Source organism: Phyllostomus hastatus, unplaced genomic scaffold (assembly GCF_019186645.2).
Source record: "Phyllostomus hastatus isolate PE091 unplaced genomic scaffold, TTU_PhHast_1.1 phas_contig_58, whole genome shotgun sequence".
In the NCBI taxonomy this organism is placed as follows: Eukaryota; Metazoa; Chordata; class Mammalia; order Chiroptera; family Phyllostomidae; genus Phyllostomus; species Phyllostomus hastatus.
In genome coordinates this window covers 57,233,600-57,257,820 of record NW_025333916.1, presented here as the reverse complement: position 1 = coordinate 57,257,820, position 24,221 = coordinate 57,233,600, and the positions used below count along the sequence as shown (strand labels likewise).

General features: G+C 60.1%; 1 protein-coding gene across 4 annotated transcripts in view; it reads right to left on the bottom strand.

Annotated features, from left to right (window-relative positions):
* Positions 1-7,108: 7,108 nt before the first annotated feature.
* EGFLAM (EGF like, fibronectin type III and laminin G domains) overlaps positions 7,109-24,221 on the bottom strand; it is a 137,870-nt gene continuing 120,757 nt past the window's right edge. Inside the window, exons 19-24 of one of the 4 annotated variants that reach the window (XM_045848236.1) lie at positions 24,164-24,187; positions 21,790-21,868; positions 19,247-19,387; positions 12,599-12,682; positions 9,517-9,620; positions 7,109-8,704 (exon numbers count right to left, since the gene is read on the bottom strand). In XM_045848236.1, the coding sequence (XP_045704192.1) occupies positions 8,550-8,704; positions 9,517-9,620; positions 12,599-12,682; positions 19,247-19,387; positions 21,790-21,868; positions 24,164-24,187 (587 nt within the window). In that variant the 3' untranslated portion in view covers positions 7,109-8,549. Of the gene's footprint in view, positions 8,705-9,516; positions 9,621-12,598; positions 12,683-19,246; positions 19,388-19,510; positions 19,865-21,789; positions 21,869-23,781; positions 23,801-24,163; positions 24,188-24,221 lie in introns of those variants that run through there. The other 3 variants (XM_045848238.1, XM_045848237.1, XM_045848239.1) reach the window with 3 other exon arrangements.

Sequence of the window (24,221 nt, the reverse complement as noted above, 5' to 3'; positions counted from 1 at the left end):
ATGTGCCCTTGACTGGGAATCGAACCTGCGACACTTTGGTTCGCAGCCCGAGCTCAGTCCCCTGAGCTATGCCAGCTGGGGCTGGAATGTAACTTTATAAAATAAATACTGGTCCTTCAACCATTGCTTTTCATTTGTTTCCCATAAAGATAACCACATTTCTGGAGATTCGAGGAATGTATCAAAAGTTCATTGCAAGTTGTTGAATTTGGAAATACAGTCATTCAGCAAAACCTCAAAAAGTGTTCAAGTATGAGTTGACCTTAACTAGAAGTTATTTAAGATAAGGGGAGGAATTAATTCTTCGTATGTGGCTTCCTTAGAGGAACAGCTGAACTCTGAGTGGACCTGGACGCAACCCGAAGAACCTGTAGGCGGATTTCAAACTCACTGTGACGCATGCTCATATGTAAGCACTAGCAGAGCTCATGCTTACGGTCTGCCCTTCAGGGAGGTCTCGATGCATCACTTGTCTCCCGGATGGTGAATTCCTGAGCCAAAATAGCACCATCAACAACTCCAAGAGGAATTGGAGTCCCGATTCATTCCAGGGGAAAGAGAATTAGTGATGTATGAATCATCTTTTTAATGTATGGTATGCTACAGGACACCGAAAGGTCAGCTTACAAACTCAAATTCTGTACAAAGGAGCTGTGTGAGAATTCTCTTTGGATGGCCTGACAATTCGATCCACCACCCCCTCCCTGGGAGAGACGGTGACATTGAATTAAAAGGACAGAGAAGTCGAAGCAACAAGAGACGTCTTGAACTGATTGGGGATTAAACTGGAGCTAATTTTATCCCAGAGCGATTAGTGTCAGATTAAAGAGACAAGAAAAGCTTTTGAGGAGGACGGATCTCCCAAACCCTTGAGCCGGGATCACGTTACCTGGAGTGCAGAGCCGCCCACCTGTCTCCTGCCTCCCAACCCGACAGGTGAGGAAGAACGTCAGGTCTCGGCTCAGACCTAGTCTCTCCCCTCACGCCCGCAGCCAGCGTCCTCACTGCTGCAGGAGGGTCTCCAGCCCAGGCCGAGGCTAGGCTCCGAGAGAGAGCCGAGCCGGACGGTCTGTCCCCGCCCCCATCAGTGAGTGCCGCCCACACAGCCCTGGCTCCCACGTGCCTCGTTCCTCCGGGGCTGCCGGGCCAGCCGGGGGGACCTTGAAGAGGCAGCGCAGTAACGACTGGGCCCCCCTGGCTCTGAACCGCCCAGCTGCAAGCGTAGGCAAGCACAGACGATCCACACGGTTCAGAAATGGGCCTGAAGTCTGATTTTCTCAACCGCCACGGCGGGTGGGGGGGGTAGCTCCTGTCCTTTCCCACGGGGGCGAACACAGGTTTCGGGGCCAGGGCCACCGCTGCCCCACCTGAGCTGCTCAGAACCGGGTCAGGGCCAAGGTCACACCACTCACTGCCGGGGTGGCCAGAGAGGAGATCCTGGACCTCTCGTTCTCCTCCGCTCCCAGCAGTGAGGTCCTTTCCCTGAGCGGTGAGGGCTCCAGGGAGTGTGCGCGTCGCCCCCTAGACAAAGCTCGGCAACACCCGACTTCCGGTCAGCACCTTCCAGGTGCGCACGCCTTCCAGCCGGGGCAGATGCTCTGTTTCTGTCCTCATGGGTCACGCGCCAGGGCTGTCGGCAGTGCCCGTCCGGCGGAGTAAGGGCGCCATTCGATTCACGTGTCAGGCTTTGCTGTGGACGGTGAGTGCAGGGGGTGTGAGGGGCTCCAGAAGGTGACCAAATCCACATCCGTTACCCAGAAGGCCTCCCGGATGCGCCGCGGGGCTGGATCCCGCGTGGCCGAACGCGGCGCTCACGGCCCCCGCCCGTCCTCAGCCCCAGGGGAAGCCTTGCTGGCCCACCAAAGCCTTCCCCGGGGCCCCGGGGCCCCAGGCATTGGCCCCCACAGTGCGGGCCCCTCTCCCCCGCCCCGAGCGCAAGCCTGACGCTGAGCTCCCCATAGGAAGGGCGCAAAGCCTCAGCCACCGCCGCGTCCACAGAGCGTGGCGCAGCCACTGCTGCGTCACACGCGCTTGATAAACGTTGTTTCAATCATTATGCCCGGGGGTGGGGGAGGGGAGTGGCTTCCCGAGTTTCCCGGGGTCTTGGAGATGCGTTACTTCGCAGAGGCTGTCCTCCTGTGGAATGGTCTCCAGCTGTGGAACGCTGGGGTCCCGTCAAAAAGCTGGCAGGCTCACTGTGGGGGGGGGGCGGGGGGAGCCCCACGTGGGGGCCAGAGCCCGTCACCCTTTGTCCTCCCTCGGGGAGAGTGCTTCTCCCTCTGTCTCCTGGACCAATGGGCTGCGTCTGAAGTGAGGACAGGTTAGATCCCTTCTCCTGCCCCTGCCCCGAAACCGGCCACCACCCCCTCCCCCACTCCTCCCCACTCCAGAATTCCTTTCATTCTCCTGGGGAAGGTCCTCTGTGTCCTGCCGGCGGACGTTCTGCGTGACCGAGGGATCCACTCCCGTCCCCACCGCCCTTCCCTCGGTTGTTGCCTGCTTCTCCGGGAGGCGGACCACCCATGCTCGACTCCAGGCCTCTCCTTCTGATGGGCGAGCCCTGGGGCCCACGCTCCTCCCAGAGGCAGCACGTGTCTCTTCTCTGTGTCCACACTTCCTTCTCTCCGGCCACACCTCCCCAAGGGCCGCTTTCACAAGAACCACGCACTCGCGTTGGAGGACAGCCAGTCCCCTAAAACAAGGAAGGCGACATTCTGAGTGGGCAAAACAATAGATACTCACTACAGGCTCACTGAAGAAGAACTGGAAAACAGACACAAGGAAAAAGGAAAAATCACACCATCTTCTTACTCAGCATTAGCTGTTTCTTTTTTTAAAAGATTTTATTTATATTTAGAGAGAGGGGAAGGGAGGGAGAAAGGGAGAGGAACATCAGTGTGTGATTGCCTCTCCCACACCCCCTACTGGGGACCTGGCCTGCCACCCAGGCATGTGCCCTGACCGGGAATTGAACTGGTCACTCTTTGGTTCACAGGCCACGCTCAATCCACTGAGTCACAGCAGCCAGGGCTGCATTAGCTATTTTTAACGAAAGTTTTATTTTATCCTGTGGGACACTTTCCTATGGGAATGTGTGCATTTTCATCCATACATCTCGTGAATGCATTGTGTGTAATTGAGACGTTGCAGCAGGCCTTACCACCACGCACCACATGGCCCACAGCTCTGGGCCCGAGAGCCCCTTACTTTGCCTCTGCTTGTCTGCGGCTGGTTTCTCACAAGGCCTTCCGCAGCTAATGCCCTGGCGTGGTGCCTGTTACTTTTGCTCCTAAATGGGTTGATTATATGAACAAATGTCTTGAGCTTCCCTGGCCTTCCTCCTCAGAGACATTGCAATCCCAGTCATCTTTTAGCCAAGTGGGAGCTGCAGCCCCTCGGTGCGAGGCTGTCCAGCGAGGCCACGGCCTCGCGGTTGGGCCCTGGCGGGGACGTGGAGCCCTGGGGGAGGCCGTACCACATGTTCGGGGATTCCTGTGCCTTTGCGAGTCGGAGAGACAGACACAGGCCAGTAGGAAAGCAGGAACCTCATCCCAAAAAGCCGAGACAGAGCGTTCCTTTCACGTCTTTCCAGGAAAAGACCAGCGCTCCAGGAGCCGCGCACTTTCTAGGACAGAGAAGCCTCAGCAAGGCGGGCAGGAAGGGCAGGCGAGGAGGGGAGCTCTCTCCGCGGCCCGCCCTGCTCCTCCAGCCCTCGGCCTCCCTCGGGCTAGGCAGGGCCCCGGGGAGCTGCCTGCTGCTTGGAAATGGCTTGCAACAAGCTCCCCTGAGCCCTGGAGGTTATTTGTGGAGAAGAAGGCACAGGAGAGAAGGGCCGAGACTTGGAACCCTGAGCCCCATTCTGATGGAGTAGCTCTGGCCTGCTGGCAGGTTTGTTCAGCCCCAGTCCTTGCCGTGAGAGCACTTTGGAAGGAGGAGCTGGAGCTGTGACTAGGAGCTGGCCCATGCCCAACCCCCTCCCCCACCAGACCATGCTGCCAAGGACAGGGCACCCGAGGGAGCCCCGGAGCTCTGCCGAGCGCCCCCAAGTCCTTGGGCAGCTGCATCTGAAGGTGAGGGGCAGGGGGAGGCGAGCTCCCCACCAAGGGTCATGGCTGTGTCCTCGCAGTGGGACTCTGTCTTCCTGGCCAGCCTCTGTCTTCCCGAGTCAGACGGGCCATGCCCATCTGCTCTGGCCCTCTTCACGGGAAGGTTGTTACTCAGAACATTCTTTGAACGTGAGGTTCAAGTGCGGTTACTCGCAGGGCCGTCCCAGAAGCCAGGCCCTGCGCTGAGCTGCTCAGTCGCTTGGCCGCCGGAACACCGCCACCTGTAAGCTGCAGCCTCCCACGGGCCCCCTGTCAACCTCAGAGCCTTTACCTCACGGCCTCAGGAAGGCTGGCCTCTCCCTGCTGCGGGCAGGGCGTGCTCTGCAGATCCGGGGTGGACGTGTCCTTGAATGACCCCGCTCTGCGTCTTGGGCAATGCCTCCGCGGGGGAGGGCCGGAGCGGCCCCAAGCCTGGAGTTGGGGTTCTGGTTCTGACCCTGTGCTGGCAGCCCTCTCCTCTGTAGGCTCCTTTGGGGGGGGCGGTTCGTCCCAGAGGGAGTACTCAGGGCAGGCACACCCTGCCCCACCTGGGGTGGGGGCTGCGCCCCGCCCCCTCCCAGGGTGCTGCTGGACGGGGCCGCAGAAGGGGCAGGAAGGGAGCGGAGGGGCTCCTGCTGTGTGTGAGCCCGGTCCCGAGGTCTCCACCGCCTTCCACCAGAGCTGGGATTCTCCGCCTGCCTTGTCCCCTGTGCTCCACAGGCTGCCTGCCCTGCCCCCCCAGGGCCCCCCTCCCCGGGAACAGCAGCCTCTGAGGCCAAGGGTTGGCTGTCAGAGCCTGAGAGGGGCTGCCAAGCCCCCCCGCCCCGCCTCGCCCCCCCAACTCCCCATTCTTCTTCCTCTGGGAACTCTCAGTGCTAAAAACAAGCTTTCTGAGAACCGTCTTTTTCTAGGTTAAAGGTGAAAAATGCAGTGTTTCCTCCAAGTGGAAAGCGCCGGCCTGCCAGCTCCGGGCACGTTTCCGAGCCCCTTCCTCCCACGCGGGGCGGGGGCGGGGCGGCGGGGCGGCGGGAGGGAAGCCGGGAGGAAAGGGGCAGGGGAAGCGGAGCCTGTTTGTGTTGGAGCCGCCCCGCGGGCTGGAGCCCGGCCGGCTCCGGAAGCCAAGGCACACAGCGGGGGGCGGGGAGCCAGGCCGCATTCTGCCCGGTGCCTGATCGCTCCTGAGGGGGTGGGCAGGGGGGCGTGGGGACTAGGGCGACCCCAGGGCCGGGCTTAGAGGACGCAGGGCTTGTGAAGGTCGGTTGTAATAGGAAACGCGGGAACAGCCCCTTCCCGCACCCTGCCCTCCAGCCATCCTTGCGTGGAACACATGGGCAGTGCTGGGGGCGGTGGTCCCAGACCCTGATGGCGGGCCGGAGCTCTTCTCGAACCCCTGCCTCTCCTCCGTGCTCTTCCTGGGCAGGAGGAGGACGTGTGGGCCTCCCAGTGCTCTGGCTGCCCCACCCTCCCCCACCCCTCCCCCACCCCTCCCCCTCCCTCCCCCACCCCTCCCTTCTGCCAGTCCCCCTCCTGGGATCAACCACATGGCCTAGGGGCAGACAACCGGTGGAGGAACAGGGAGCACAGGGAGGTGGCCCAGGAGGTGGCCCAGGAGGTGGCGGAGGGCCGAATGCTGGGCCAGTCACTGAGGGCTTCACAGACCCCCGTCCCCAAGCCCAGCGGTCCCCCAGAAGGACGGTGACACCACTTCTCCCAGCAGCACGCGCCTTGGGTTCGCAGCACTCAGGGCGCTGAGGTCTCGCCCCCCCCCAGGCATCCGTGCCCCTGGCCAGGGGGTGACGGACGGGGTCTGTCCTCTCATCTCTCGCACCCGCGGACTGTGACTACGAAGAGGTGGCTCCAAACCCCCGGCTGCACGAGGCTTCCCACCTTTCCTCCAGTGCTCTTCACCTCCGCCCTCCTCCTGCCGAGGGCGCGCAGGCTCCCGCGGGTCCCCCAAGGGGGCACGCACGAGCGCCACCTGGAACTGACTCAAGTCACCTCGCCGCCTCAGGCCAGGCCGTCCCAGATCAGCCGGCCGACTGCCTCGCGAGGGAAGGGTCCAGCCCAGGTCAGCAGAGCTGCCCAGCTGGCCCCTCAAGGCATGCAAGCGGCACACACACGTGTTCTGGGGTGCCTCGGGGGCTGTGTGGCTGTTCGTCACGAGCATCACTGTAGGAAGCAGATGCACTCAGAGGGAAAACGGGGGCACCCTCAGGCCCGGCTCCGGCCATCTCGGCCCTCCCGCCTTCTGAACCCAGGGCTGACCCCTCAGCTTCAGGACACACTTTTGTCCTCACAACCTTCTCTGCCGTACAAAGTCACCCCACATCTCCCGGGTTTCGTCCGCTGCCGGGGTCAGAGAGCCTTCCTCCTAGCTTGGGGGGCAGGTGGTTCCTGACCCCGTTCTCCTAACCAGAGCCACCACCCATGTGATCAGCATCTCCCAGGGCCCCGCACCCTGCAGCCCTCACTCCCCCCAGCAGGATCTGCGCTGCCCTGAACCCGTCACCGTGTGGGGCCCCTCCCCTTTCAGCCCCTCCCCCCCGCATCCCACCCAAGTCGCTGGTTCAGAGCCCTCCTCCGCCTCACACATGGCCAAGCCCCCAGCCCTGGGTCACTGCATGCTCCTCTGGACGACGCTCGCACGGAACGACAGCTCATCTGTAACGCAGCTCTGCTGGCTTGGGCTAGCAGGACATTGTGGTACAGTCACAGAGATTTTTTGGCTGAAGGCAACTGATTCAAAACGTGCTGTGAAAGCTTCTCTGCTGCATCTTGGGGGGGACTGGCCCGAGCAGCCTCCCTCCACGGAGAGGGAACGAGGTGAGGGTGTTTGGGAGGCGGTACAACCCGCTTGCTACCTTGTGGCCTTTCCCACACTGCACGCGCTGCAAGGAGACCTATGCAGGAGGGGATGAATTATTGTTACTATTACTGTTTTCGCCACCATTATTCCTCCGGGAAGAAGGGTCCTGCTCATCAAAGGGTCCCCCAGAGAGGAGCCAGAGGCTGGAAGCACAACGTGAGCGCCTCTCGTTTATTTCCTCATTTTGCCGAGTTCTCACTGTGTGCGCAGCTGCGCCCTGCACGAGGCCCCACGCCCTCGCCACGGGAATGCGGCATGGACCGGAGTCGAGCCGGGACTGGGACCAGACCCAGGCTTCTGCGTGTGCTGGGTCACGTTCGTTTCCCCGCTCCTTGGGTCAGTGTTCATCTGACCTTTCCCCCCGCGAGCCCTGCCGTGGGGGTCTGCTGGCGAGCCAGCGGTCACCAGCATCACATGAGTGCATAGCAAAGGGACCGCTGGTGGCCCTGCTGTCCACCCCCTGCACAGCCTTGGACACGAGAATGGTCTCAGCCTCCGCTTCTGGGTGTGGTCTCTGCAGGGGCCACCGGCACCTCCGCCGGGGAACGAAGGACCGAATGAATGACCGTGAGCCTTCATCATCTCCTTTATCCAAGTCCACCCACAGACAGTCCTCCCCGCTGGAAACAAAAATGAAAGTGCCCTTGTCCCCCACCCCCGAGAACACATGTACCTTTTAATCTGCTTGTTTGGGAAGCTTCCCGTTCATTTCCTCCAGCCGTCGACATTTACCAAAGGACAATGGTCAGCTCCCCAAGACAATGGCCACCCTGAGTGGCCTGCCCCACTCCACGTATACCACTAAGGGCCCCAACGGGCCTCCTCTGGGAGAACATTTTTGGGAACTGTGCAAAGAATTCAGGGCTGGCCACCCAAACTTGCAAAATTACGCTGTGTGGACACTCTGCAGCTATAAAAATATACACATACAAAAGGACACTACAAAATCAGGGTGCCCACTGTCTTAGATTAACATCATAAAAAGTAGGGGCTTCTCACTAAGGGTAAATGTCAGGGGGCAGCATTACGGTTACGAGTCTACAAGTAGTCTCCCCTCCCCCTGACTTCCTTGGGAGAGTCAGAGCACGTTGAAACGGCCCGTGAGGAGTGGAAGGGGTTAATCCCAATAATTTATGGGCCAAGGTGAGAAATTCCAGGTTCAAGGTCACACAGTCATCCTGCTGTCAGTAAGCATCATGAGTCAGGGAGGGAGAGGAGTATTTTAATACTGCCCTTTGGGTCTCTCTTTTCTCTCTTTGTCTAACGCGCCATGAGTCACTGCACAGTCACTGAGCCACAGCTGACGGCCCCGGGGTGGCCTGGCGTGTGGTCTCCGGCAGCCGCTGCGTGTTGAACGGACAGAGCCCGCCGCCTCCTACACGGAAGATCCCGTCGGGTTTGGCCCATGGAGTGTCAGCAGGGAAGGCCTCCCAGGGACTCCTGCCTGGGTTCTAGTCGGGTGACTTTCCCCTCGAGGAGAACAAACGCAGCCGGCCCCCGTGTCTCAGCGTATATATATACGGTGTCGGCAGGGGCCGGGGCCCCCTCGGGGGTTCTCAGGACAGAAGGCTCCGCCCCTTGGGCAAGGCCAGCTGGCGTTACTCGGCTCCACAGGTGTTGATGTTCTTCCCGTCCGCGGCGTCCCCCACCAGGGAGACGTGGTAGTCGGTGGACAGGGTGAGGTGAGAGACGCAGCCCACGAGTCCTCGCACGTACTGCCTGTTAGTGTGCAGGGCGATCTCCCTCATGCCACCTGCCGGGAAGCCAGAGGGAGACGGGGTGAGCCAGGGGGGCCCTGTCTCCTTAAGACACGCGCGTGCGCCCGCCGATCAAGGCGTCCCTTGGCTGACAGGTAAGCCAGGGCCCTGGGCCCCTCGAGCTGATCCGTACACAGCATCTGCTGTGTAACTATCCTTGAAGGAACCGGCTGACTGGACTCGGTGTGATACACAACCAGAGGCTATAAATAGCTAACTCATGTGAGACTTCTGACCCAGTTGGCCACTTCAAACCAAAGTATCTGGTAAACCTTGCAAACGCTGTATAATGTCCATAAAATGTAGTATGTAGTTAGAGGTAATGTCCCCTTAAACTGGAAGAAAAACACTGATGTTGAATGCTTTCAGTTAGGTTCCCATTCAGAAAAGACATGGATGGAGACAACTTCTCATACTTACGTGTCTGCACCAGCGGGTTCCGAGCTACTCACAGAAACACCGCTCACGCTAATTCTGAAAGGGGCCAGAAAGCCAGCCCCTCCTGCCCAGAGGGAGCTATATTTAGCAGGTTCCTGTTCTACAAACAAGAGAAGCAGGGTTTTCCTGGTGGGCGGGTCCAAAGCACAGGAGCATCTAAGTGCTTCCTGCCCTCCTCCCCCCCACTCCCCTGCCCCTGGCCGTGCGTCAGAAGCTCAGAACCTGGGAGAATGAACTGCCCGGAGACCTTCCTACTTCCGAGTCTGTGTCTGACCCAGGGGAGCCCGACCTGGAGGGGCGCCCGCGCGGCCAACAGAGCGACCCCGAGAAGGCTTGGGGCGGCACTGGGGTCCGGCCCCAGGTCACTCACCCACGTAGAGAGGCCCGTTGATGTTGAGCTGTCTCATGGTGCCGGGCGACTTGCCGGTCCTGGCCCCGTAGTCGTCCACCGTGATCTTTCCCGACGGGCCGTCCCTGGAAAAGCCACCCCCAGGTTTGGAGCCTCGTGCCACCGTCCAGTTCATTGCCACAGAAATGTATTCAGGTGCCGACTGTGCACCAGGCACTAGGCCGAATGGCAGAGCTGCAAGAATGGAACACACACACCCCCATTCCCGCCCCCCCCCGCCCCCCCCGGGGGAGTGTGCGGTCTACGGAGGAACACACAGCGGTGCAAGGACAAAGGACAACCCGGTGTCCCCGCTCTGTGGAGGAAGGAGGCCGGGGCACCGTGGGGTCACACAGGAGGCGGACAGAGGGGCACGGAAAGCTTCTCCAAGGACAGCCTGTCCGAGACCAGTTTTGCAGGCTGGGTGGGTCGAGTGAGGGGGAGGGTAATGCCAACAGGAAGTCGCTGCGGAAAGAAGGAGAAGGGGGGGGGGCTGGTGCAGACCGAGCCCAGAGACCTCTGCAGGTGGGAGCAGCGTGGAGGGAAAGGAAGCCAGCAGCAGGTGGGGGGGGGGCACGGGGAGCTCAGTCGGCGCGGGCCCTGCAGGCGAGAGGGAGCGGGAGGACAGCGACACCAGGGCAGCCGGCCTGGCCACGTGTAGTGGCTTTGGATGGTGTTCCGAGCACGGTGGGCATGGAGCCGCTTCTGCAGGGGGAGGATGACTCTGGGGAAGGACGAAGAATGGCCTAGCCGCTTCCAAAGGACCCCAAGAGTCGCCCCCAAGTGGCTCTGAGGGCGGCGGCGCGGAGGTGCGCGCCTGTGGCGAGGGCTTTCTTTGCAGGTTAGGCAAACCACTCAGCACGTGGCCCTTCTCCACAAAGGCACGTCAGCTTGTGTCACTGTGAGTATCGACTAAGGTTTGGGGCGGACAGTACCCGGCATCCTGAGGATGCTCTACCAGCGAGAATTTGGTTTCTCTTTTCTTGGAGGATTAATGCCCGTGAGACCAGGATGGCTCAGGGCGAGACAGTGTGCAGAGTGCAGAGCAGGGCTCCCCTGGGTGACGTCTGCACCGGCTCCCCGGCCCTGCCTCCGAGCTGCCGTGGAGAACTAAGGTCTCCATCCGGCCCTGCTCATGATACCCACAGCCAGGCCCCAGCTCCTGCTTACACCCGTGGGACCATCCCTTCCAGGCCTGCCTGTCCCCGGGGAGCGCGGCTCACAGCAGCTGCTCGAGTTCCCCCCTCCGTCCAGGTCCTTGTGTCCCTTCCTTCGGTGCCACCCTCACTGCGACCTCAGGCCCACCAGGGAGATGTCGGTGATTACAACAGCAAGAACCAGCTCTGCAGCCCGCTCTCAGGGTGCCAAGGGCGATGCTCTAACATCTAAGTTTCTTCTGGTGGAGCGTTCCCAGTTATCCCTCCAGAAGAGCCGACACCTTAGCTGGGGCGGGCTCCTCCGTGGGGTGCGAAGGGGAGAGCTTGGGTCTAAGCTCCTGCTCTTGGATCCGCCCACAAACGGTTGCGTAGCCTCGGGAAAGTCACTTAACCTCCGGTTCCCTCGATGCCCAGGAAGTGCCCAGAACCCCCACCCAGTGCCCCTTGATGCACACAATCAAGCCACAGTTTGGAGCATTTAAAAGTCTTCTCACAGCCCTGGCTGGCGTAGCTCAGTGGATTGAGCTTGGGCTGCAAACCAAAGTGTCGCAGGTTCGATCCCCAGTCAGGGCACATGCCTGGGTTGCAGGCCACGGCCCCCAGCAACCGCACATTGATGTTTCTCTCTCTCTCTCTCTCTCCCCCTCCTTTCCCTCTCTAAAAATAAATAAATAAAATCTAAAAAAAAAAAGTCTTCTCACAAGGTCTGAGGGTCCTACCAACCTTCTCTACTTAAGAAAATTGAGAGCAGGGAGCTCGCAGGATGGGGGCTACGGAGACCAAGTGTGGTCCAGTATTTCCTTTCTCTGGGTGTTTCTGAGCCAGCCCTTTGCACAATGAGCAGCAGAGAGAAATAAGCAGCTCAGAGTCTGCAGAGTTTCATGTACCTGAGAGCTGGTTTGGACGATGGGCTTTTTAACTGATATTCTAGAATACACTTTAGATCAAGCCTATACATACTCACTATGGAAAGACATTTCTTTTTTCAATATGTCAGAGTTGGGGCTTCATCTAAACCTCTGTCTCGAGGACTTCCAGGCTACGTGGGCAGCTGGTGGGCGCAGACCTGTCCCCGCACCCTTACACTCCCTCTGGGGAGTCCACGGCGGGCCCAGGGGACAAGAGGCTCCTCCCACCGTAGCCTGGATGTGGGCAGAGTAGGAAACTGGCGTGGATGGGTCTGTGTTTCCCAGGCCTTGCTTTTGACTCCTCCCACTGCCCTCCCCAGAAGGGGTCGAGGTAAACGCTCAGGGAACCCAGACCAAAGACTCCGCCCAGCTCATCGCCTGGAACCTTCATCTGCCATGGCGGGCCTGAGCTGTCCTCAGACAGCCGAGCTTGGGCCTGCTCCCGTGGCTCTCAAAACACACAGTTAGACATGCGGACACAGGCAGCGAAACTGTCATTTCTAGGGAGCGATCCACCCGCAGTTAATCAGAGGTCCGGGCAGCGACTCCACGGAGGGGAGAGACACAGCTGGGGCAGGACACGCGCAGCTGTTAAGGCAGCGTGAGGTCAGAGGAAACATGGGAAACTGCTACGTGATGAAACGCGGAGCATTCCTAACATTCCTCAAGGTCCACGTGCCCCGGAGTCTCTTCCCAACAGAGACACCCAGATCTCAGTAAACAGCGAGGTCTCACTGACTTCCAGCTGAGCCATCAGAACGCCATTGCTCCAGAAGGTCATGCTGAGGGAAGGTCTGGGAGTTCAGCCTCTGGGGCCTGTCAGTGTCGACGAGGGGCCCGGGTGGGAGTCAGCGGCAGAAGGCCCTGGACGGCCGACCGGGTCAGGAGTACGGGGTGCAGGGCAAGGTGTGGGGAGGGCAGTGGGGCTGGGGGGACTCAAGAGCACCTCCCACCTCTGCTGGGCTCCGGCTGGGGGCTAGCGCTGTGGCGGGTACTCACCGAACAGCCTTGACCCGATGCCACCGCCCGTCGTGGAAGGAGCCGTTCACCACGATGGATGCCGCGCCGCTGCCCAGGTTGTAGCTACGGCGTCAGAGGAAAGCAGACAGAACAGAGAGTGAGGCGCTGAAGCCCAGGCAGACGCGCATTCCTCCGCAAGCAACTCTCATCACACAAGGGCTACGGAACTCAGAACAGACTCTCCTTAACACAGCACAAAACGGTGCCATAAGTTAGGTTTCCGAGCGAGGCCAGGAATGGTCAAAAAAATGGTTTTTTTTTTAATCATGGCAACATCTACAGAACATCCTCATGTGTCCGGTTCAGTGGTATGAAACGCACTCGCAGCGCCGTACGAGCAATCTCCAGAACTCTTTGTCTCGCCCAACTGCAACTCTGCGCCCCTCGTAGGAGAACTCCTCAGTCCCCCTCCCTCCTGCTCCCCGCAACCGCCATTCCACGTCGTGTCTCACGCACTGGACCACGTTGGGGACCTCAGAGAAGGGGGACCGTGCAGCGTTTGTCCCTCGGCGCCTGGCTTGTCTCCCTCGGCATCACGTGCTCACGGCCAGGTACAGAAGCATCCGCCCAGCACCGGGAACAAGAATGGCTTTATCACGTGTGACGTGCTACACCCCGCTCAACAGAGTCCCGCCAACGGTCACGTCCAGCCAGGACCTCGGCGTGTGCCCTTCGTTGGACGCGGGGTCTTCGCCGATGTAATAAATCAAAATGGAGTCACGCTGGATCGGGGCAGCCCTAACCCCTAGGTGACCCGGGTCCCCGTAAGAAAAGGCACTTGGGACACAGAAGACGCATGGGGAAGAAAGCCATACGAAGGTGAAGACAGAGACTGCGGCGATGTGGCTACAAGCCAAGGTGTGCCCAGGACTGCGGGCAACCTCCAGAGCCTGGGAGAAGGCACGGACCACCCCCCCTCCGAGACCCCCCCGGAGGAACCAGCCCTGCCAACACCTGCGCGTCAGACTTGGAACCCCCAGACCTGTGCGGGAATAAATCTCTACGGTTCTAAGCCACCCAGTTTGTGATCATTTGTCACGGCAGCCCTTGGCGAAGGATACACGTGCTTTTACGTTTTAAAAGCAAAATGAAACAGAACAGAACACTGCAGAGGAGGCTGAACTCCAAAGAGATGGAAAGAATTTGCCTGAAATCCCAGAGCTGTGTGTAGGGTGGACGTGGTGTCTTGTCTGAGCCCCCCCACCCCCACCCCGCCACTTCACTCGGACATCTGGTCTACTCGGCAGTTCTGTTTCCTGTTTCAGGCTGCAGACGGCCCGACGCCTTAAGGGTGTCAGCAGACACGCACACGCCGTTTACCAGAGAGAAACATCCCTTTTAGTCCAGTGCAGGACTAAATCGCGAGGGAAGCGTGAGCATGCGCCTCCTTTATTCTAATTTAACTCAATTCAGCAACTATTTAGTGAGTGACGCCCCTAGGCCAGGCATCGGGCCGGCTGCCTGGACTGCCCCCTGGTAACCAACAGCATAAAATGTATGTAATTGTGCTTTGGAAGGACAGTGTGCCCCCCCGGGACGACCCTCCCCTCGTCTGGTAAGCGGACCCGTCTTCCCCTTTCAGCCCACCGGCCAAGACACAGCGACGAGGAGGAAGCCCGGGCTCACTCCGCGCCCCTGCGGGCGGGCGGGCGGGCGGGCAGCCTGAGAAAAGAGGGGCAGAGAGCACGCCCGGCTCTCCCCAGGGACCGCGCCCCGGCCCGGCCCGGCCCTCTCTGTCATAGCAGAGCTCAGAGCATGCACATGGCCCGTCGGCATCTCGCCGAGAACAGAATGTGGGTGACTCTGACCCCTGAGACACCTGCTGTTTCCTCGTGAGTTTTCCCACAGCCAGGGGCTCCTTGCAGGGAGCAGCCTGCAGGTGGGATTTTTCAGATGTCATTCCTAGTGGACAAGTGCTTGTCAAAGATGAAAGGAATGACTGTGAAGCAGGCCGAGAGCTGGCTGGCTGACCCACAGCTGAGTGACTGTGTGTGGATTAGACTCACCCGCCTGCATTCCCACTCTGCCAGTTATGAGCCCGTGACTGTGCACCCCAGGCATGTGTCCTGACTGGGAATCGAACCGTGGGTCACAGGCTCATTCATCTCTCTGAGCCCAGGGTCCCTCGTCCGTGCGGTGGGGTGACTGCACCTCCCCCAGAGGATCGGAGGGAATGGTGAGCATCTGCCGCACCCCAGGCGGCTCCCACACGGGGGACCACAGGTCCGGAGGAACCAGCGGGGAGGAGACGGTTGCCGCCGAGAGAGTTCAACGCGGTGGGCCTCTCCTGGGAGGGTAGCCGGGTGCGAGCGTAACCCACCAGGCTATACATGTGTCACCGAGAAGCTCAGGAGCACCCAGAGTCCAGGGCAGAGGTGGCCCGGGCGCACCTGCAGGGACGCTGGACTGGAACGGGGTGGGACCCAGTGAAAGGAAACCCTCGCAGGTGTGTGTGGACAAAGGAGGGCCTCTCCTCTCCTGCCCTCCAGTCCCCTCGTGCTCCTGTTTATGCCAAAGCCAGACGGTGCTTGGGGAGTCAGCCTGGAGTCTGGCCATTGGCACAACGTGGGCACAGGGCACCGGCTGGCACCTCCACGGCCCAACTCTCCAGCCCCCCCCACCCCCGTCTGACTGCAGACCCTCCATGACCTCCTGCTTCCCAGACGCTCGGTGCTTCCCCCTGGCATCTCTCTCTCTCTCTTTCCCTCTCTCCTTTCATCCTCACGGGAGGATGTGTGTATTGACTTTAGAGAGAGAGAAAGGGAGAGAGAGAGAGATGAGAGAGAAGGAACACTGATCTTGCATGTGTGCCTGGACCAGGAATCCAATCCACAACCTTCTGGTGCACGGACGACGGTGCGCCCGACTGAGCCACCCAGCAGCCCTCCTTATCAGCATACGAAAGGGCTCTCTTTTACAGAACAGTGAAGGACCAGGAACAGTGGTTGTCTTTGTTGTCCGAGGGCATGCGGAAGCTTCCCGGGGTAGGAGAAATGTTCTGCATCTTACTCCGGGTGGGGGCTCCCCGGGTCTTCACACGTTTAAAAATCTATCCAACTGTGCACCTAACATTGGTGCACTTCATGTAAATTATAACTAATTTTTTAAAGATTTATTTATTTATTTATTTTTAGAGAGGGAAGGGAGGGAGAAAGAGAGAGAGAGAGAAACATCAATGTGTGGTTGCTGGGGCTCATGGCCTGCAACCCAGGCATGTGCCCTGATTGGGAATCGAACCTGCGGTGCTTTGGTTCACAGCCCGCGCTCAATCCACTGAGCTACGCAGCCAGGGCTCATTTTTTTTTAAACGCAAAAACCAAGAATGAATGAACAACTGAACACACCGGTGCACGTCTGATTTCACTCTCGGGGCCCCGTGAACCCGGTCGGCACGAGTCGGTCCTCCCGATGCCAGTCGCCTGCTCAGGCCGGCGCCCACGGGGGGCTGCAGGGCCGAGCGCCGAGGTGACACCCCAGGACGCGCCACCGGGTGCAGCCTGGGGGAGACCGTCGGCCAGGTTGTAGCGCGGGGCCCCCTGCCCACTCAGATCTCTCCCCGTCCTTTCCCTGCTGCACAGACATGTCATCAAGGTCACGTGGAAAACGAGTGGGAAAGAGCGTGTCGGTCGAGTGGTCTCCACAAAACCGGCTCACCGGGTGTCACGCCCCACGTGTCATCCTACAACTCCGTGGAACAAAGTGAAAGCGGAAACCACACTCGTGTCTGAGCACTTGGATTCCTTTTCCTTCCCTTAATCGTGCACGACCGCCACAAACACTCCATCTTGTCCAGAGCTCCACGGCTGCTCCTCATGCTCTGCAGAGGGGCTCCGAGCACTGAGGCAGCACAAGGACCAGCGTTCCAGGGAAGCGGAAAAGTCAAGGTGAAGTCGAGACTGTGTTTTGTCACTTTAGGGTTTCTGTTGTTTACTTGGGATCGGGGTCAAACGCCAAAACCCCAAAAGTGGTTTCTCTGCCCAACGAGACCAGTGCCTGCGCCGGGCCCCGCCGATGGAAGCTGCTGGAAGGCGGGGGCCGCTTCTCGTAAAAATAACGACGACAACAGCAGCCGCACTTTATGAAGCAGGTAGATCATGCTGACTTCCCTACCTATGTTACCGATCCGAGGTAGGAGCTTCTAGCACGTATCGAGGGTAGAAAACACACTCGGTCGAGGGAAGCAATGGTGGCCGTCGTTACCGCCAGCAACCAGAGGTGCCAGGCCCTGCACGGAGCCCCTTAGGCGAAGGAACTCCCTCAGCCCTCCCGGCCAGCCCTGTGCTTTCACGGGAGCTCGGGTACCGCGCCGCAGGTCCCGTGGCCGTGGGAACCCCGCCTGCCCGACACGGAAGCCCTCGTTCGACCGCGTCAGACCCTGTTGCCCAGGGCGCGGTCCCGGAGGGGTTCCCACCAGCTGCTCGTGCCCGAGGAGACCTGCTCTGTCGGGTCTCTGCGTGTAGGCCCAGGAGGGCTCTCCCCCTGGAGCAAGCTCCCCGCTGGATGGCTGGCTGAAGGCGGCCGCTCTCCGACCACCCCCGGCCTGCGCCCTGAGCCCTCCCTGTGCCCGGCCTCCCGCAGAGCACCTGCACGCCCGCGTGCCCGAGGAAGGAGCACAGCAGCAGGCAGCGGCGGCAGCAGCTGTGGGCCCAGGCCCGGGGGCAGGCACGGCAGGACTCCGCTCACTGTGCGTCCAGAGCCTGCCCCGAGCTCCAGGCTCCCAAAAGAAACCTGGGGCCAATCGTCAGAAAGCCGAGACAGACACAGTGGCCGCAGAGCTGTGTCTGGATGGAGCGGCGTTGCCAGAAGGCGCCCAGGGGGTGTGGGAGGCCGGCCGGGCTGGTGGGAGGCCCCTGGGAGCTGTGCGGCAGCCCCGCGCTGGTCGAGTTTCCCCGCTCTGCGGGGCCGGTGGGGACGAACACGTTTTGGTTGGCGGTTTAGGGCGACCTTGGCCTCCCACCCCTGGCTGCGCTACTGTTTCAGTTCCCTTTTCTGGGCACAATCAAGCACTCGAGGCCTCGGTGAGGTTAACCACAGGAAAACCACAGGAAAATGGCTCCGCGGCAGCCAGCCTGCAACTGGGGTGTGAACAGCTCGGCGTCTGACCTTGGGGCAGGGGGCGGGGATGGGGAGCATGGCTCTCAGAGGCCAGCCTCTGGCCTCCAACCACACAGGTCTCTCCAAGCCCCAAGAGTCACGGGGATCGCACCGCTCAGCGTGCTCCGCTATTTAGGGGCGAGCGCGATGTTGGCTAAGTGGCATTTCCTCCCAAGTGCTTTTTACTCAGACCGAACAGACGTCCGTGACCCTGTGCTGGCTGCTCAGGAGCCCCGGGGCACGGCCCACAGACGCCCGGAATTCAGTCCTCGTCCGCTCTGCGGTTCGGTTCCCGTGGCTTTGTCTACTTCAGTCCCAGTGAATTCCCCCTCCCAGGCCCCGGGCCGGGGGGTGGGGGGCGGTGGTCACAGGAGGGAAAGCCAGGGGAGCCCCTGCCCCTGGAGACCGAGCAGAGGCCTCGAACCTTGACGAGCACCCGAGTTGCCGAGAGAAGTGGCGACAACAGATGGCTGGCCCCTCCCCTGCTCCCTCTGGCGTGGGGTGGGGCCTGGGAATCGGCATTTCTGGCGTTCCCAAGCGACGTGATCGCTGCCGGCCCCGGGGACCGCACGTGGAGAGCCACTGGTCCAGAGGAGGAGTCGTTTCCAACCTCCAGCGGGGAGGCACCAGCCCCAATCTCCAACTGAAGCGGTTTCACATTACACGAGCAGCCGGGCCCTGCCGGGTGGGAACCCCGCAACCCCCTCCTCCACTACTCTGCTGAGCAGAAGCTGTCAGGGGACCCTTTTGCTATTTCCTAGCGACCCCTTTGAAAAATGTGAGAGCAGTCCAAACTCAGTTTAAAAGGCTGAGAGGCCCAGGCGCTGCCTTGCCAGTATCACCCAAGAAGCATTTACAAAAACCCCAACGCTGGGCCGAGCGATCGAGATACAAATCTGTGCTTCCTTGTCCGCGGCGGGAGGCTGGGAAGCAGGCGCCTGCTCCCCACGGCTGCACAGCCACGGGGTGGGGGGGCGGGGGGGCAGCACGGTGAGCGCTTGGAGCCGGGCCTTCGACGTGCGGCCTCCAGCTCAGCCCGAGACGGAGCGCACCACACCCACGGCCAAGCTCAGCTCTCCCAAGTCCTCTGCCTCCGGCCTCCCGATGTGCCAGTGCGGGGCACGTGGCAGAAACCCAGCGTGCGCAGCTGGGGGGTCAAAAACCTGTCCTGCACGGAGTCAGCTAATCGACATTTCAGGCTTTGCCACACAGTCCCTATTCACACCCCTCGAGTGTGCCACTGCGGCAAGAAAGCTGTCACTGACAATATGCAAATGAACGCGTCAGGCAGGGTTCCAATAATACTTGGTTTACAGAAAGGGGTGGGGGGCCAGACCCGGCCCCCGGACTGTGCCGGCTGACTGCCGCCCTGGTAGACGGGCGCTGGGAAAGAAAGACCAGGAGCCTCAGATAAGTCCAGAGCTCCAGGCAACGGGCACTCCAGCGGACTGCGTGCTGGTTCGCTGTGGCAACCCTCCGGTGGCGGGGGCGGCAAGGTGCTGCTGAAGGCAGCTGGCAGTGGGGGGGCCTTACCTGAACGTCAGGGCTCCGTCTCGGAGGCCCAAGGAAACGAAGTCACTGTTGGACAGGAGGCTGTCTCCCCGCCACAACAACAGGCCGTCTTTGGCAGTCGTCTTAAACCTCATGAACACGTTCGACCTGGATCCGGACACCCTGGGGGAAACACACCAGCGATCGCACCAAATTAACCGCTGCCCGCCAGCATCCGTGCCTGAGTTTTGTCCGCCGGCCGGGGGAAGCCGGGCGCACGGACGAGCTGGCATTCCTGGCACTTACCACCAGGAGGCTAGCGTTGGCGTCCTCACCCCAAGTCACACCATCGCGGGCGCAAGGCCTGGGCTGTTCTCGTGGCAGCAGCGTGTCCCGCCCCAGGTGGGGTGCAGCCCCCTGAGAGCACTCGACGAGCCACAGATTAACCAGGCTCTGGTCAAGTCCACAGCCCCGGCTGCACCCCAACACACACCCCAGCCCTCCTTTCTTGTCCTACGGCTGAAGGGTCCTTGGGAAAGGGTTCCCCATCCCCCAACGAGCAGTGGCCTTCTTCGTTTCCAAGAGGCTGAAGTTGGCAGCTTCTCTGGACTGTGATTGTGCTGTGGGTGGCCAGCTCTGGTGGCGACTGTCCCGGAGGACAGAGGGGAGACTGGGCAGGAGGCAGAGTGAGGGGCGTGGAGGCAAAGGCCAGGCGGAGAGGGACGGGAAGCCGAGAGCAAAGGGGAGGAGCCGGAGCCGGTGGGGGCCCCGGCACTCCCGCCGCGGCTCCGAGTTCTCATCGGTTCTCAGGCGGAGCCTCGCTCAGAAACCCGGTCTCACTGAGGTGGCCAGTGTCCCCTGTCCCCGGGCGAAGAGCAAGCACAAGGTCCTTACGTAAAAGGTAGCAAGAGGAAACGGGACTTTAGTCCTGCTACTGACAGGGCACTATTGGGAAAGTCTCTCTCTATGCCCTGTCACTTGTACCGTCCCTCTGTCTGTCCCACAAAGCTGTAGAGCCTTTAGTAGCGAACGTGGAGGGGACTTCTGTCTAGGCTTCCCAGAGCCCGGCCCAGGCAGGAAGAGACCAAGGCTGCCCTGCCCTCCCGGTGCAGGGCCTCAGAGTGGTGAGGGGGCAGCAGGGTCCACGGTGGCGAGCCCTCCCCTGAGCCAGGTGCAGAGCAACCCAGCGATGGCCCTTGCCTGAGAGACCTGCTCTCCCCAGTCTTCTGTGTCAGGCTCTTTCCCTCCTCCCCCCGCTGCCTGGGATATGCGGATTGGTAGAAGCCAATCACGATGGCTCTGTTTCTCTTGCAGTGAGTGGCTGGGGATGGCCATGTGACCCATTATTACCCAATGAGCTAGAGGAAAGATATCAGGAAGATTCTGGGAAAGATCCCTTTCCTTTTAGAAAGAGTTACACGAGGACACAGTTTGTACTTCCACCGGACGTTGCCCGGATGGAGGTCCATCTAATGAGCGTCTCAGGCAGAGCTGTCTCCTGGCCGTGAAGGGCGTGGCCACTGCACAATGCTCTGGGGATAATAAGGCAAAAAGCCAGACCTGGGTCTTTGATGTTGCTGATGGTTCTCTGCATCAATCGAGCCAAGGTGCAGTCTACGTCTGGACGGTTTATTGTATGAAATAAGAAAGACCCTTCACGTTGAAGACACTTCAAGTTGAGTTTTCTGTCACTTGTAGCCAAAGACATCTAACTGAAACAGACTCTGAACGTGCACACATGTGTGCATGTGTGCACACCCTGACACGCACACAAGGGCCACCCGAGTTGCTCTGGGCGGGGGCCCCGTGCCTCCGATTCCCACCGAACTACCCGGTGCCGCTCACTGAGCGTCCGGGGGGCTGAGGACCGGGGCCCCTTTCACGCCGTCCCGGCTCCCTGGGGACTGAATGCCCCTCCATCTTTGGAGAAAAGGACTGAAGGAAGAAGAGGGTCTCTCCTGGCTGGAAATCCATTTTGCCTACAGCCGTATGCCAAGGCCACCAAGATAAACACAGTGCGTGGGATTAGAGAGATGAAGCAGTGTCTGTCTGTCCGTCTGGTGCGTGTTGAGAGGTACCAGGGAAGTGTTCGTCTGGTGCCCCAGGAAAACGTCTCTCAACCACCCCTGTTCCTTGAAAAACCACCAGCCTCCACCCTAAGAACTGGGTGCTTTTAGCTTAAAGCTTTGCCTTAGGAAACAGTCAACCTAAAGAGGAAGGAAAATTCTAGAACGGTGGTGCTGGCGGTGTTGAGGGGGATGGCAGACTACAAACTACAAAGAACGAGGGGAGGGGAAACAAGAGAGAAGAGCCAAAATGAAAGCAGCAAAGACGAGGACCCCGGGTTGAGGACCAGCCAAGGGCCATTCCCTGGTCACATGCACAGACTCCTGCAAACCGGCAGCCTGGACTCCAGCAAGGGACTGACTGGAGGCTCGGCCACCGGGGGCTGACAGCCACCGTGGCAACGTGGCATCTGCCTGTATCCACATGAAGAGGGCCGAGAGCCCCCACTGAACTGGGCAGAGCCTGAGGAGGACAGGGGACCTTTGCTGCTGAAGATGCAAACCTGGGGAGCCGCTCACCTCTTGAGGATGTCCGGGTTGTCGTAGGTCAGGTAGCTGCGGCCGATGAACTGCGGAGTCTCGATGGTTTCCGTGATGGCTGAGACAGAGCAGAGACGGGGGTTACGGGTCCCTGTGGACCCCGGCACTCAACCTCGTGGCCAGCAAATATCGAGAAGGCCAGCTCCTCGAATTAGGACATTTAACCAGCTAACTTGTCAGCTCCCTCCTCTCGGCCAGGTTTGGGGCTGCCTGGCCTGAGGGCCCGGAGTTTGCGTCTCCCCGTTGACCCCTCCCTGGGGCTGGCTGCCGCTGGAAACGGCCTCAGCACTTCTGAGAAGGGTCTGCAAGGTGCTGAAACTTGGCCCGGGCCCAGCTATCCGTGTAAGCCTAAGAGCAGGCTGTGGGCCGTGTGGGGAGCCGCGGGGGGGCAACCCTAGATGTCCCTCCAAGGGAGGCAGAGGAAAGAACCCCCAGCAAAGCCCTCCAGGATGCCTGTGTTCGAAGCCGACCCGCCCCAGCACGCTTCCGGCCACAGCGGCAAGAGTCTGGCAGAGAACAAGAAACGAGGCGCGGACGCCTTTCTACCAAGCCCCGCCCAGTGTCACATCCCACAGGGCCTTCCCCACGATCTCGGGAAGCGGTGGGGAGTCTGCAGACAGGGGAGGGGTGGCCAGTCCCATTTCACAGGAGGGGAAAAGGATGCCCAGAGGTCACCAAGGACCTGCCCGCGATGAGGCCGCCAAGGGGACAGGGACCAGCCGGGCTCCCGTGGGTCGGGTCCTCAGCCCACTGCCTGCTTCCCGGGACTTCGGAAGTGGGTTTCCTTCCTCTCGATTTGCCTTTGCTTTGCACCCCTGAGAAACCCTCCACTCCCACCCCGTCTGCGCCCAGTTAGGTTCTGTCGTCGGGTTTGGCGTCAAGCAGTGGGGATAACTTAGGAGATTTCTGCCAAAGAGATAACAGCCATATCTCTTTCATGTTTAGCAACATACAGAAATGACACCTTAAAGAATTAAGGTGGAGTGAATCTCATTTTCAAAGAAATGTGCAAAATACGACGGAATAAGCCAGCTTATGAAAGCAGTTCAAGTTTCACAAAAATATGTGGTTGGTGCAAAAAAGATATTGGATTTCTCTGCAAAAAAAAAAAAAACCTAAGGATTTTGCACTCAGGAAAGAGCAAATATCATTATTTGACATGATGAACACCCAGGAGAATTTAAACATAACTTCTAACCATTTTTTTTAAAAAAGACGGAGATAACAGCAAACCCTATAACCCAGTAACGTTGGGCTCCCAAGCGTAAGTTCCTGTGTTGACACATCCCAAAATATTTTCATAAAAAGTAAGAATTTTAGAAAGGAAGGAAAACAAGAAAAGCAAAGGAAGAGGAAAATGTTCAAAGCAAGTCCTGAGAAACTGCTCTCTTGCTCTCTGAAGCCTCACGGGCCCAGCTGGACCAGCGCCCAGGGCCCAGAGGGCCTGTCCGGGGCAGAGCGAGCAAAGGCTGTTGCATGTGAACTCCTGGGCCGCACTGCTGGCCTCTCTCCCTTCTGGCGAAGGTCGGGAGGAGAGAGAGGAGAAAAGAGTAGGATGCAAAAGAGAAAGACAGTGGAGAGCAGGGGCAGCAGGGGGCAAGCTAGAGTGAGGAGGGAAGAGAAGAAAATGCCAAGAAAGAAGAGGAGGAGGAGGCAGGTGGATGGGCAGCCCCTGGAGCAGGGAAAGGGGGGACGGAAAAGGCACAGTGCAGGGAGAATGGCCCAGAGGGGTGGGGCGGAGGGGAGAGGTCCGGCAGGGAGGCCCAGAGGAGAAACAAGGGTGCCAAACTGCGGAGCTACCAGGGGGCTCCTAGCTGGGGACGGGGCAGGGGGGCCTTGAATTTCAGGGTCTAGAGCCGAGAAGGGAGAAGAGAGGCTACCCAGGAGGTGCACACCGCCAAGGCGCCTCCTGGGTTTGACTCTGCCCCCAGGAGAGAGGCATAGGCGGGGCCTGTCCTTGCTGTTACCCACCGTGGACCTGGGCCCGTGGCAGACAACCACAGCCCCACTGGGCTCCTTGAAGGGGTCAGGAAGTGCTGGTCAGGCATGGGCTCTGCACAGGGGCCTAAGGGGTCTGTGTGAGCCGGGTCCCGCTGCCGGCCAAGCCCCCAGCTCAGGAGCTCCGCGCTTCCCGAAGTCCAGCGGGGACTCGAGCACGTTCTCCGGGCAGCTGGCGCCTTTGGAGGGAGGATCCCCACCACCCCGGTGGGCGTGTCCGAGGCCCAAGCCGCTCGCCCGGGGCCACCCTCTGCGTGCCTACGGCTGCCTGCACTGCGCCCCCGCCCGGCCGGAACCTGCCCTGGCAGGAGCCCCCCGCACGTGCACAGCCCCTCCCAGGGCGCACTGTACTTACTGTTGAGACAGTAGTTCCCACACTCTGCCGTGTGCGAGCGTGAAACAGAACAGGGAAA